General features: G+C 36.2%; 1 protein-coding gene across 1 annotated transcript in view; it reads left to right on the plus strand.

Moving 5' to 3' along the window:
- Positions 1 to 15,391, plus strand: part of LOC124165035 — a 138,684-nt gene extending 123,293 nt beyond the window's left edge. Inside the window, exons 8-14 of the mRNA XM_046542273.1 lie at positions 1,484 to 1,750; positions 2,102 to 2,377; positions 4,280 to 4,418; positions 4,851 to 4,960; positions 9,031 to 9,255; positions 9,510 to 9,618; positions 13,789 to 15,391. Of these exons, the coding sequence (XP_046398229.1) occupies positions 1,484 to 1,750; positions 2,102 to 2,377; positions 4,280 to 4,418; positions 4,851 to 4,960; positions 9,031 to 9,255; positions 9,510 to 9,618; positions 13,789 to 13,904 (1,242 nt within the window). The 3' untranslated portion in view covers positions 13,905 to 15,391. The remainder of the gene's footprint in view (positions 1 to 1,483; positions 1,751 to 2,101; positions 2,378 to 4,279; positions 4,419 to 4,850; positions 4,961 to 9,030; positions 9,256 to 9,509; positions 9,619 to 13,788) is intronic.

Below are 15,391 nucleotides of genomic sequence, written 5' to 3' on the forward strand. Positions count from 1 at the left end.
GGATCCACTGAACACGGGCCGCCGCATACGGTCACCGAAAATATTTATAAAACAGCTAATAGTAACTTCTTAATTCAAATGATGATGAGAACTGAATATTGATTTGTTGAGCTTAGGTCAAAAAATTCAAATGGAAACCACCTTTTTAAAAATACATATTTATATTTGACTTACCCTTTACCAGGGCCGCAGGGGATATTAAAATGGAAATAAGTTATAAAAAAATTCATTGCAATGAGAAAATTCCCCCAAACTGGGAATACAAACAGAGCTTGGTAGCAAAATTTCTCAGAGTTTCCCAATGCGTAGCCTGCCCAGCCATGAGGCACTGTTACAATAGCAGCTGGGGAAAACTCGAGAAATATTCCATCACTAAATGATGCGAACACCTAAAATAATTCACAAAATTCAAGTATCCTGCGAAACTTCTAAGATTGTAACACTTTCCAAGTTTCTTTATTCCCAAAGAAATTTCACCAAGGTTAATAGTGCTTGGAGTTGGAAGATGATTCCATCGCATATTGCTGTAACCACCATAGACTAATCCAAGAAGTGATGTTTCAATTAATTTAAGCAGTTTCTCTTGAGACTTTTAATGAGTCAATTCATTTACAAATGCTAGGATTTGACTATGTATTACTATGGAATCAGTTACATTATTATTGTAGAATACTGTATGAAAAACTGTAAAATATGTATCTACGTTGGTATCCCTTGATACGATATTTAGCAAAACCTCAATTCCAGGTCTTAAAACAGAGTGATTTGAATGAGTTTTACTATAATAATTCGATTTCTTAGATATTTTTCAGTGAAATTGGAATTAGTGAGAAATTTGAATTGGTAAAATCAAAAAGCATTTGATTGAAATATGTACGTATCTCTTACTATGTCATCGTGAAGGAAAGATTTTTATACATAGTAAGTCAATACCCAAAGAAAACTAAACAAATTTCGTGCTGCATTTTCTCAGATTTGAGGCTATAGTCTCTTTTGATGACTCTAGTGCAGTGAAAGCCAATTTTAAAGTTGGAAAGAGTGCGATAAAAATTGAAATACATAGCAGAGAAACCTATGCTGAGCAATAAATGTTGAAAAGCATTTGATATTCAAAGATTCATTTTTTAGCTGATTCTTTACACAAATTTACAGACAGTGGTACACTGAACTGTACCATATTTTTGTATTAGTTAAAATAATTTATTACAGGTCTAAATATAATTATTCATTATTGGTTCCCTTAAGTAATGGTATTGTCATAGATTTAAGTTTGTCTAAGATTTGTACAAATACAGTGACACAGGTTTCTCTAGATTAGCAATTCGTCATGAACCAAGATACATAAGTATATTCAATTCAACTTCTCAGCAAATTTTCAGCAACTCATGGAACACATTGATTATTTGGGAAATAACAGTCTAATCAACAAAAGTTGTAGTTAATGCATGGCTGGTTAAACTAATTCACTAAATTTCTCCCTCAGACTAATCTCCCACCACCTGGAGACAGCTATAGAATCGTACATGACTTCAAGACTGGAGTGCAATACCGAATCAACGAGCGTACTGGCAACTGCTCCATTGGACCCATTCCCACAGATTCCCCAGATGCAGCGCCAGCACCTGCGTCGACATCAACCTTCTCCACTGGATCATCATCAGAAATCGACACTACCACCAGGATACGGCTTCGTCATGCACAGGAGTTTCTACAGCACGCAGCCCGAGAAGACTTTGTATACTGGGGACTGGTGAGGCAACATTTCTCTGAATGTTGGTGTGATTTCATAGAGCTACATGAGAGTATTTACAATAACAAAACAGTCATTAACAAAGCTTAGAATTGAATGATGCACAAAGATAAATTTCTCCTCTTTTCTCAAGAATTGAGCATAACCTCACGATTATGAATGTGTAAGGTGCAGTGCATGGAAAAATGAGAAAGCGCTCTTCAGTTCACTTAAGAACATATCTCACTTATGGGCATATACTTCTGGAAAATCGAAACTGTAGGAGATTCACGGCATTGATTTGGTGTTGCTATAGATTATACAAATTTTTTGCAGCACTCGTTCTAATGCTAAAGATATTTTTATTCACAGAGAGACGTTCGAGGTGTTGTCTGCGATGTTTGGGTGGCTGCCAACCAACACAGAGACAACATTAATTATCCCCAAGATATTATTGATGATAAGAGGGGACGATCAGATGAAAGTATTGCAGAAGGGTTCACTGGAGGAAGATCATTAAAATACGGAATTGGAGAATATTCAACAGTTGAAGTATTTCTTTCGCATAAAGACTGGACAGTGGAAACGGAAGACCTGGGTCAAGTCCAGCGAGTTCCTATTGGAATTGCTACGTACACAGCCCCTTCAGTAAGTATAACTACGAAAATGATTCCCATTTCCAACTCATGTGCCATCAAATGCCTATTTTTCATACACCTCCACCTCTCAAAAATATTCATAAAGCATTTCAGTACATTAAACAAAACAAACAAAAGAAAGACTGAGCTTTGGTCTATTCCTTGCCATCCTTTCATAGAAACAAAAAAGTTATGAAAGTTATTTGATATGGTAACATTGATCTAGACTACAGGAAGAAATTTTTTTTATAAGATGCAATATTATTATAAAATACCCTATAGGAAATAATGCACGTGAGAACCTAAATCACAATTAATATTAAATCCAATCTGCAACCCTTGACTACAAAGAAAAATCATAGTAAGGACAGCAAAGCTTTCCCGATTTTCCTACCGAATACAGATGAAAATATTTTTTTCATGACATTGTCAGTTACAATGCCTGAGAGTTACATTTAAGAATTCCCAAATCTAAAATGCGGAACCATGCCACCATAGGACATCATACAATAGTAGTTTTTAGGTACATAGACTCAAATTACATCCATAAATTACTGCATGGATCATGGTTTCATTGCATCGCTGAAAAGGACTCGTCAATCTCCTCAGAATGGAGAACAAGTATAATTATTTAAAACTACTAGAATGAAAAGGCCCCTAACTAATATATACTCGACGAAAACTTTTTAGATGAATTATGTTTTAAAACTGAGAGAGTAGGCCCATATAGTCAGTCACTCCTTCAGATCTCTGTCTTTAAAAATGACTTTATCTGCTGCTTGAAAACACAACATCCTTGGAGTGCTTGCACAAGACGTCAAGGTCCGGAATCGCAATGGACAGAACAAGGAAGTAGAAAGAAAATGGGTCCAGATAACTACATAGATGAGCATTAAGCAAAAATAAATGCAGCTGTAACGTCTGAATGCAAATTCTGTACATGTTGGGTTGCCAAAAGAAAGAAAGGGAATTGTTAGGGGAGATTTGGAAAGACTTACTTGAAATTAAGTTGATTGGATAGAGAAATTACTTTAAAATAACGTTTCTTATGACCTACATTACACAGCGATAGCATTTGTTTAGTGTGATTGTAGTTTGCGATTTGTTTAGCAGCCATCAAAGACTTGTACTTGTCAATGTAACATGGATATTAAAGAGAAAACGTGCAAATCCATACAAATCGTGAATAGTAAGTAATGCAATATCCACACCAGAAAAGGTTTCAAAATTTTAAGTTTTGCAAGGCAATGCAAGACTTTAAAATTTCACCCTTCTCCCTTCACATTACGTCCACTAGGCCATAATTTACACCTTGATAGTGATGCTTATTATTTACTCAAGTACTTGCACTCCAATGTAGGCATTGCTTCCTCTAAAACTACATTATTAAATGAGGCCATGATATGGCCCAACATAACACTTCTCTTCCACAAATTTTGGGAAAAACATAAGAGGACTATGTTCGGAGATATAAGGTAAATATATTTCAAAATTAAACTTCTACCCAAGTGAAGTTCCAAAAAAAAGGGTGTCATCTAAGAATTGCATTAATCGTGATTCGTGCAAATACACTCTTTTCTATCAAAAGAAAAATGAATGTCTGAGCACTGGGATTCACTCTAAAGCTCATGTTTCAGGGAGCCAAAATGACATTTATACATTACATATATTTACATGGGACTTGTCTTATGATTAATCTTCTTTACGAGAGCTACAATGCCGTTTCACAACAAACAACAAAATTACCAAAGTTTACTCCGGACAACCACATTACTTAATTTTGATAAGGACATTATGCATAAATACATATGCTAAAAAATACCAAACACGTATCTACCCACTATGAGTAAGCAGACAGCTCTAGTTAGCAATTTTTGGTAATTAGCTGATTTTGCTGTTGCTCGATTTGCAGGAAAATTCTTGGACGTTCTCTGAAGTTGCCACAACACATTATGTTGCCTACAAAACAGGACGTCCGGGATGGTCCCACTTTGATGTAGCACCCTGCCTGGATCGAATCAATCGCCTATTTCTGAGGCTTTCTCTATTAGGTAAGTCACTCAAGAGGTATAGTGTAGTATTGCTGAGAGAGTGACCTTTTTGTGTTCTGTGTACTCCACAGAACACAAATCACACTAATAGCAAGTATGAGACGAGTAAGATTTTAACAGAAATATTGGCATATCCACAGACGCCTGTATTTCACTGGAAAAAATGAATAATCCAATCATATTCTTTGATTTAACAATATCAACTGTCCATGATGCTGGAAAGTCATAACAAAATTACACAGATTTCTCTAAGACCAACTAAATGCATACTAGACCATTGGTCACCATTGATATAAGTAATGACTGACATTTTTGCAAAAAAAAAAACAAACATGAATCCTTAAATAATGTATAATGATAAAATTTAATGCAACAGCTATTGATATCACACTAATGACTCTGATATTAAGAATGACTTAATCCTCTTTTCAGTGAAATATGAAGATTTGGTGCAATACAGCATGGAATCTGCAAGAGAATCCTTGAGAAGAGCTATAGCAGGCATAGCTGGAGTTACTCCCCTGCGTGTCAGCCAATTAACGGTAATATGATATTTTTCAGCACACACAAAATAGATGAAAACAACATGATTAACAACTTAAGTTCATTACTTTAGTGCAGGAAGTGGCCGATGAAGCAAGATTAAGAATTCTTTATCCAAAGAACATTGAGTCAGAATGTCATAGTTATCAAGCTACACCAATTAAAATATTTCCAGACATACATCAGAAAGGTATCGTAGTTATGCCGTAAGAAATGTAAAAGGATAATTATGCAATTCTTCTAAAATGAATGCCAGTTCCAAGCATTGGTAGGAGTCATTGACAATGGATTTTAAGTATCAGTGTCACCATCACCACATGTCTTGCCATATTATGATGCATGAAAATTATAATGCAAGCATTACAATGATAATTCCTGAAACTTTCTAAAATATTAACCTCAAGGTTTACAACTTTGAGGCTTCAGTTGGTGGGACAACCAACTCATTTTTAATATGTTCATCTTCAAAAGCACAAATTAAGGTAGCCAATAGATATAAAGAGGATTGGGGAGTCACCCAAGGTGCAAGACAGGGCTAATGGTTAAGCTTAAAGCTGTTAGCCAAAAAATAAGCAAGCGTACTTATCAAAAAAGAGACTATCGAGAAAAAGGAATGATATAATGAAGTGGATTTGGTCAACCCCTAGGTAAGGCGGGCCACCAACAAATATGCTTCCCTTTACCCAGAAGAGAGAGAGCGCCTGAATTTCTTCATATCAGTGTACGTGGAGACCACAATAGGGTGGTTCCCTATTATTTTTTTATTGCCTAAATCAAAAGATTATTACTTATGGAGTACGAATTTCACGCTTTTAGCTTTTTTAATGACGATATCTATTTTTCGCGATTAAATGAAAAGTGAAAATTTTCAAGCGCGCGAAAACGCGATGGCTAAGTAGGAATGATGGGAAAAGCCCGTGCGACGTATTCCTGGTTCCAGCTGTCGGCGTGTGAGGTTACCTTGGGGGGAGGCGCAGACTGCTAGCAGGTAGCAGAGCACCCTGCTAGCTGGTAGCGCTTGGCTTAAATAAAGATTATTAATAAACTCGATTTTTTCAGGCTTAACTTTGTGAAAATCCATTGTTAACAATAAAAAGTTTTGGTACTTTTTCACACGATATATTCAAGACGGCTGGTTTCGTCGCAACCCTCCCCTACCAACGCGTAATAGCAACCAGATAAACAACAACAAACTAACGATTTCTGTACCTGATGATGTCGCCTCCGGGACGATTGTCTTGAATAAATGGTGTGAAAAAGTACCATAACTTTTTATTGTTTAAGGATTATTAATGCCTTATCAAACGAAGGAAACTTTCCGACAATAGGCAGTTTTAATAGGTGATTATTAAGAGATGTTTCCTTGAAGCCTGTGCCTCTCCTTGAAGTCATATGCCTCATTGGTAATCTCAGACAATGTAAAGCTCCTATCTACTCGTATAGAAACTAGGTCCCTGTGACGTCACGTGGAGTGTCATCGCATGGGCACCAATCTGGCCTTTTTCAAATGCAGTTAAAATTGACCATTGCCATTTGTCTAAACTGGGATTTCTAAAACCAAATAATTTAGTTTAGTATTATGAATACGCTAATGGTGGGTAACGAATCGCAATCAATGCCTTTCGTTTTCTTTGATGAAAGAAACTACCCTATAGTCTTAATAGTGACAATCATATCAGTACAGGCGAGGTAACATTTAGGTACTTCAATGGCAGTAGAATCAAGATGTGGAAGTCAAGGGGAAGCACAGCATTATTATCCTGAGGTATCACAGTTACTCTACTCAACTATTTACTATCAGACATAATGGAATTCTCTTGAGCAAAATATTTCAGTGGTAAACCAGGCTCCATTTATATCTCAGGGCAGGTACTAAAAGAGAGAGTACATCATGCAAATGTAATAAACTTTTGAAGATGCGAACACCGAATGTGTGACTGCTTCAAACCTATGTTTGACCAGAGAACTTTAACCTTTTAGAGATGGTGGAGTTCTCTCCTTAGCATGACTGCTGTACTGAGCTCCAAGAGACTCTTCCGTCCCCTCTGTATGGAGCATTTTTGCAGGACTTTCGTGAAGAAGGGTCTCGCAGATAATCACACACTCTTAGCTCCAACCTTTTTCGACCCCTCCCAACGGGGACTCAGTATTATCTTCGACTCCGAGGGTAGTTGGTCTCCCTCCTTTTGCGGTTCACAACCCTACCAGCAGCAGCGGTCAATCATGCTTTGCTTATATGAATTAGCTGTGAGGATAATTGTTGCTTGCACGTAAATTGGAGACTTTGAATAGAATTCCTCGTTTTATTCTGAGATCTGTCAAATTTTGAATGAAGCTCTACTGTCTATATTAATGGATCTATTGAATCAACAATTTCCATGTTGATTTTTATACTGAAATCGAGATACATATAAGTTAATATTTATCGTAGAATTTCGTTCAAAAATTGTAAATGCTGCTCAAAAGACAAAGAATTTTTAGTTTATATTTTTTGAGAAAGGAACAAATAATTACTTCAACAAAAACTGAAAACTGAATGAACAATTGTATGACTGCGGTCCCTTATTACCACAAAGAGGGCTGATATAAGACATGGGGTAACTGCTCCCAGATTTCGAGGGTACGGCCTAAGCCACCCTTTGTTTGGTCCCGAAACTAAGACTTCGCGAACCCGTGACCATCATTAAAGGGGGAGAAGTAAGGAAACGTATATTTTCAGCATTCGTTTGCCTATGTTGTAAAATCTCCAACAAAAATTTTCGGCTTTTGTCTCCTGGGTCAAGAAACGTCCTGCCGCATATTTATTATCATTAGTAGCGTAAGGGTTAAGGGGGAAATGTCAAGAATGGATCTATACGTACTGGAAATCCATAAAATGAAATAGTCCAAAGAAGGGGAATTAAAGAGAGAAAGCTACAGGATAATACACTCGAGAACTGTAAAGAGTAATGCCACACTTGGGATAATGCTCTAAAAGAGCACTGGAAAGCATATAAAAAGTTTCTTCCAAAATACATATATTAAAGGATAATGCATAAAGAATAAAATCGAGACCAAAGCTATGCTCAGAGTATTGGAGCAGGTTTTGTATGCCAACATACGCTCTGTAACTATAAAGATGAGGTGAGAGATGTCCAAGAAAATATCGATGAAGTAAAGAAACAGGTAATAGGGGAAGTAAATCTTATTATTTCAGGAGCTTTGAATGGTTTTATCGACTAAGTTCCTGGTGGACCAATCTTTGCCTAGCCGACTGATCATGATGAGGGTATTCACTATGTATAAGTATTGTTCCTGCAGAGAAGATGGTAAGGGAAGAGTGGCTTAAGTTTCATATTGCAGTAAAAGAGGGGATATGTATTTATATTTGATCCATTTACATTTGACAGATATCTATCCTTGTCCAGCAAGTCTGAAAAATGATTATAAGCTATGGTTGATGATTTAGGTAAACAGCACACACAATGAAGATTACATAATTACCAGAAACCTAAGTTGTACAGTTCTAAAACCTTGAAACTAGTTATCTATTCACAAAAATTCAGTCCAAGAAAAAATAAATTATTTCAACTCAAGAGAAAAACCACGAATTAATAGTTGCCACAAAATGACACTACTAAATCTCATTTTCATGGCTATTGCAAACCCATCTCAGAAGATATTTGTATTGCCATAGCAGACAGGGCATTTGAATCTCACCATTAAGGGATAAAATGCATTCAAAATCAGCTTCCCTACCAGCTATCCATCACAAGAATATAAACTTGAGAAGTAGGCTTTCGATCATAAAAGAAACATAAAGGTCTCTTTCATTTTTCAAGTCTATCATAATCGACAGTAATAAAAAAATGGTCAACAAGCCTAATCATGAATTTTAAGTCACATTCCAGATTTTTCCCAATCCAATGAATCACCAAATATCTTGCTTAGTTTCAAGGGATTCCCTGTCGATAGAGGCACAGAAAATAATAGGGATAAGATATTTGTAAATGTTAAAAACCCACCATGATCTCTGATACGATTCAAAAAGCGTACAACTGACCTACCCAACAAATCGTTTCACTCCTAGCTCTCAAGTGGAATGGGCAGTCATGGAAACACAGGAGACGAAGATGGTGCAGTGGGGCCAGTGACCCACGTTTGGTTCGTCCTCCTGGAGGCTCCAGGAGTGACAGGCCCAGTCGAGCAGCCACGCCCACAGCTGAGTCTCGCAGATGCTTTCCAAATGCTTCGAGGGATCACAAGACGCCATGAAGTGCCACTTCGCATAGCATTGGGAGCACAGAGACAAAAGGTGAGCCTATTCTGAGCCAAAGTAAAGAACATATTTTTTCTTTATCTTTTCAGACTTTATCTCATTAATGAACAAATATATTTATTTCTCAAGATTAAGATCATGCTTTTATAATAAAAAGAAAACATCAATTTCTAATAATTATACTTTAATCTCAAGTTGAAATAATGGGTAGGTGTTAATGACTTGGTTCTATCTTTTTCTGGTACGTATAGATGCATTCACACGGAATAATGTGCTTTCTACTTTTTAAGGTGGTTCAAATTGCACCAGGATCACTGGTGAAAACTCCAGAAGCATTCCACCCTCTTACAAGAAGAAGGTCATCTCCAGTCATGTACTTACAAACAAGTTATACGACAGGTAATTATAACCAATCTCTTTTGAGCTTTTCACTCACAGCATCGTGATCTTTAACACTTTCAATGCAGGCCCAATTTTCATGAACATCGTCAGAATTGGCCGATAAAATGAGAAAGAAAAATAGAGAAGCGCACCATAACTTCCGTTCAAATACTGCTATTTACAAAAGGCGCACACGGGTCGAAAGAGGAAAGCTTGCTGAAGGCCATACACACGATCTTAAGACTCAGAAGTGGATATTATAATCACGTACAGAGGCAGAGCACATCAATTGACGAGCTCCATATCTCGGCTTGGACTGCTGAATGTGTTAAGATACCAAGAAATTATTCAAGGCAAATTAAACATAAGATATCCAAAAGCTCCCATTTACAAGAAATCAAACATGCTTGCACTAACTCGTAACAATTTAGGTTCACTTGTAAATGTGAGGATGAAGAGAACAAGATAGCAGGCATTGCTATGATTGTTATCTTAAATTTATTCTGACATCAACACCGGAGTGCCTGAGTTAAGATATTAAGAAATGTTAAACATCCACAATGATCACTGATAAAACTTGATATTCAAAAAGCATAAAACTGACTGACCCAATTCAAATCGTTTCACATCTATCTCTCAAGTGGAATGAGCAGTCATGGATACTCAGGAGATGAAGAGGGTACAGTGGTGCTCGAATGTTACCATCCTTCTTCTTACTTTTGGCTTTCCGTAAATTATTGAAAAGAATTATGGTGAAATTCACAATTAATGAGTCGCCTAAATCAGTCTGGAAATATTAACACACCAGAAAATGTTGCAAATAGTATATCTGAGAATATTTGAATGTTTGCCAGTAGATACCTACATCACATAATGTAATTAAAGTTGAAACAGGGCAACACCCGAAAAAATTGTGAAAAATAACCATTAAATCGAAACTTTAAGCACGTACGTGGTGGAAGGGTAGGTATTAATAATGAAAGACACTTTAGCACATTGAATGTATTTGATAATGGTGTAATAGCCGAAACCAGTCAATATAATTTTTTATAAACTTGTGGAAGAAACAAAGTGTCTTTCATTATTAAAAAGTACCATATTTACCCACAAAAAAGTAATATCCCAATCAGACGGACTAATCACATAGCACTTCAAACACAATTGCGGTAGGAACGCACAATAGTGAGGCATCCTCCAATATTCAAAAACTCCATACCTACCACTACTTTCCCTTGAAATTCCTGTTGATATTTCAGTACGAGATAGAACAATTTGAGACGAAATCCCCCAGTTGTCACCACAAATTACTATTGATACGACTGATTGGACAGTTGAAGAACATCACAGATGCAAATGTAGATAACTGTCATTTAATGGAATATCAACCATTTCACTAACTAATGGATGTAAACCACTTTATCCCTGCTCTCACATATAAATATGATGATCGGGCATGTCTAAAAACAGAAAATCACTGCTCTAATCTTCTGAAAATCAAAGATGCTTCCTTCGAGTTGGATGGCAAGAATCACAATGCAAATGCCCATCGTAACACATCCTCTATTTCAGATTGACAAGAATAGAAGACGAGTGGTACCCACAAAAACTATATATGAAACTGTTATCGTCATATGATGCGATGCTCTTATCTCAAGCAAAGCGTCAACTCACATTACGTTCACTATGACATTAATAATGAACCTTGAAAAATAGAAAAGCGCTGAAAGAAGACCAATGCAACGAAAACACGGTCGCAAGATCACTTTCTTTAACTCTCCTCAGCGATCATAGCATACAAAGGTCAAATGAACACAAATGAGAATGATGCATTTAGAGCACTGACCTTAATGCATAGTGTTTATGCCAATACAGAGTTAAATGCGCATTGGAATAGCTGCACAAGGAAATGGAAGCCTCTACTCCAAATGTTGTCTGTCGGTAAACATCGAATGGTTGCAATGAGGCGTGAATAGGGCACCTCAACTTTGCTTGCATAGCTAATAAAACATTTGCTGGCGATGAAACTGGCATAAAAAGAGCAAAACACCTTGAATCTTAGACCTTGGTTGCATCGTAAGGGCCGAGTTACGGACGCTTCATTCCACGAGGGGCAGTCAAGTTGGGACCATTTGGGACAGCTCAAGCGGTTGAAGTTGGATACGTAAGCTGTAAAAAATAAAGCTGAAACAACTATGCCACGGAAATATGTGCAACAAAGGATATTAACTGTACTAATAATCGAGATGTAATTATTAACAAGTGATTCCTTCCCCCCTGAAGCAGTGATAACTCGCACAACTCATGACGACCGAATACGGCGCCATTCCATACGCCACACGATTGGCAAGTTCGCAAATGACATTCGGCAGTCAACATTATGATGTAATCCTGACTTAAAACATATTCACAGTCATAAGTCAATAAATATAAATTGAAAACGATATTCCGTTTAAATTGCACAAAATCATCAGCCGGAACAGATGTAAATGCGCTGATTTTTTTCAAACTCCCGCCAACTTTAGTCAGCGCGCCCGCCAAGGTCAAAGGGTATTCCGTTGTCTACGAGGTAACGATCACAATATGATCTGATATTTATTCAAAACTAAAAATAGGATTTAAAAAATTAGTATTGAAATTACTCAAATATCTGAGACGGATAAATATAACACATTTGACACAAAAACTTTTCCAACATAGCGCCGTATTTGAAAGGTGAAGGACCAAGGGTACGATCGTAATCATAAATATGCATATGGTAATATAAACTCACTCAACATTTATTGTAAGGGTAAAATTTACGAAAAAACTCGCCCATTTATCACCAAAAGTTCAAGTTGTGCACACCTTAGAGATACCATGGGAAAAATCTTAAAAAAATATATAATGAAAAATAAATTAATAAGGAATTTTGATGCAATGCATTATTTTGTACGTATTTATATAATAATTCACAACAATTAAAAGCAAGATGGTTAAAATATTGGCATGGACAATCATTTAATTGGTGATTAGGAATTTATTCGAGTAGTATCAGAGATAACACATCTCGAATTCTCCCTTCCTTATATTTAATGCTTCCTATGATTGGTGGACAGGTGTGACCCCAAGTCAGGGGCGTAGCCAGGAATTCCGTTCGGGGGGGAGGGGGGGGCAAACCAGGGGGAGGATTTTAAAAAACAGATTAAACATTTAATCATCAAACCATCGAGAAGGGCTATGAGAAAAGAGCAGCACTTAAAGTCTATAGTCTGCTGAACACTTCCGAATCTTGGCAAATGACATAGGGAGGGTAGGAAAAGTTGTAGTAAGTTGCAATAGTAGTCATAGTGCTAAGAAGAGTGGGAGAAAAGAGAAGTCTTTAAAAAAACCTGAAGCAGGAGACTGGACAACTTAGTTGGCCACGTTCTGAGGCATGATGAAAACAATTGTAGAAGGGCAGGTGGAAGGGAAGACAGGCAAGGGACGGCCCCGAATATAAGTTATATGGGACAGGTAATGAAGGTTGTAAAAGAGATGAAATAAGTCGCTATAAAAAGGTTAGCGGATAGGAGAGAGAAGTGGAGAGTTGCGTCAAACCAATCTTAGGAAATTGTTGGCTGATGATGATAATGATCATAGCATAATTGTAATTATACAGTTAATATTTTAATATATAAATATAATCTAGGAGCGTGGATGATTAGCTTCAGTTAATAGATCACATATAGTCAACATTACTTTCATTTTCAAGGCTCGATTAAAATAAAAAATAATATGTATTAGATATTCCATCAATATATAAGTTTATATAATATTTAAAAAAACTAGTTAAAAAATAAAACATAGATTACACTCTTAGATTACATCTATAAAAGTGATATGTAAAGAGTTCAAGAACGTAATGCATTATGCTAGCATTTTACACACACCACCAACAAGCACTGTGGTTCATGACGCTTGGTTTTCCAATTCACTGCTGTTCATCATAATTAATTTGTGTATACCATCACCCATGTTTTGGCCAATAGGGCTGGAATTAGATTCCCTAATGTCAATGCCAATCACAAGAGTATTCATCAAACTCCCTCCTCAATTTTCCCATTTTAAGAGTGAGATCACCAGGTTGGTATGATGCATACATTGACGTAATATCCGATCATGGAATGACAGAACTAAATGCTAACAACCAATTATGATGATTTTTTTCAGGCTCGATGGTAGGATTAGGATTCTCAACGTGTGTTGTTGGTGCATGCTTGGGTCTCCTGCTTGGATTCCTTATGTGGAGGCGTAAACCAGGAGTACCTTACCACCTAGCAGAGTGAACATTTTGCAGACAAGAGAGCTTGAGCTGAATGAAAAAAAACATGAAGTGTTAATGAACCTTCACCGAAGATGTGGTTGTTCCGAGGACATTAGCAATATGGACAAGGTGATAAGAGTAACTTCACTAAAGAGGATGGGAGTTCTGAAGTGTAAACCATTAAGACTTCTCACGAAAATGATTGCCAACTGAGTAGTAAATGTTGAGTAATTCTGGACCCAGAAAAAGTTATTAGCGGATCTAAAAGTGGTATTTTAGTCAATGTTTCAAGGATGCATATTTTGAGATAATAAATAGTCAATATGATAATTTGTGGACACCACATTAAGAAAACATAGGTGATTTTTGAGGTAAAAATTGTCAACTTCCTACTGCTATTATAACTCAATAGTTTTTAATCATAAGGTTTTGATGAAATAAATGATCATTATTTGTTAATGTACTTAGATTACCTTGAAGACTAAATCCAAAATAATGGCTTCAAGTACTTCGATAAAAAATTTAGACTTAATGGTAGGCCTTCCAGAATAACTTCTTTCGCCTGTGCTACTGAATGGCAATCAATGAACAATGAACTTTAAAAATCCATTTCCAGGATTGAAGCACAACAAAAGTAAATGATGGTGAAACACTCTGCCATAATTAGTTTGTATCTTTTTCCATAAACATATTCTGGAGGAGGGTGTATCCCACTTAAGTGTGTCACCATAGAAGTTGAAAAATTCTTCTGAGGACCACAAATCCCTCCATTATGTATGGCGTCCAAAATTAACTGAAACACCTTGGATAAATATTTGTTAAAAACTGTTTCTTTACGATTTATTATGATTTGATGTGACATTTGTAAACTGGTTCTGTAGCAAATTTAAAAAAATGAATAACTGATCAATTGTTGCTAGAGGAGCAACAATGGAAAACCATCTCTGGTCGGATTTCAAACTGGAAATCAACACCCAGAAAGTTCTTCTTTAGCTCAACAAAACAGTTCACTAGAAAGGTTAAGCCTTTGGATTATGAAAAAAAAAATAGAAAATGTCTTTTAGACATCTCAATAATACATTTGTACAAGAGTTGATATGTTCTTAATAATTAAATGATAACAATAAAAATATAACCCTACCAAAATTTATACTGAATCAACTATCACAGTCATCGCAACCATTGAATCAGGCCAATATGCAAAAATGCAGTCTATCTATGGAAGAAATAAGCCTTCTATAAAGAAAATAATTTCATATTAAGCACATCATGTTACATCTCACACAGCTAAATTTATAAAAATGAACGAATACTGCCAGTGTCCATAATGAAATGAAATAAAAATGGTACTGAGTACATTAAGTAAATATCTATCAGTTGAGCTTCCTTCAGTCAGTATCTTACAATCTAATATGGTGTTTCATTATGGACAAATGAATTTCATACGCTGATCTGAAAAGTGCATTTGTGGCAATTCTTTCTCTTGAATAAAATATTATGACATTTTCA

Source organism: Ischnura elegans, chromosome 9 (genome assembly GCF_921293095.1).
Source record: "Ischnura elegans chromosome 9, ioIscEleg1.1, whole genome shotgun sequence".
In the NCBI taxonomy this organism is placed as follows: Eukaryota; Metazoa; Arthropoda; class Insecta; order Odonata; family Coenagrionidae; genus Ischnura; species Ischnura elegans.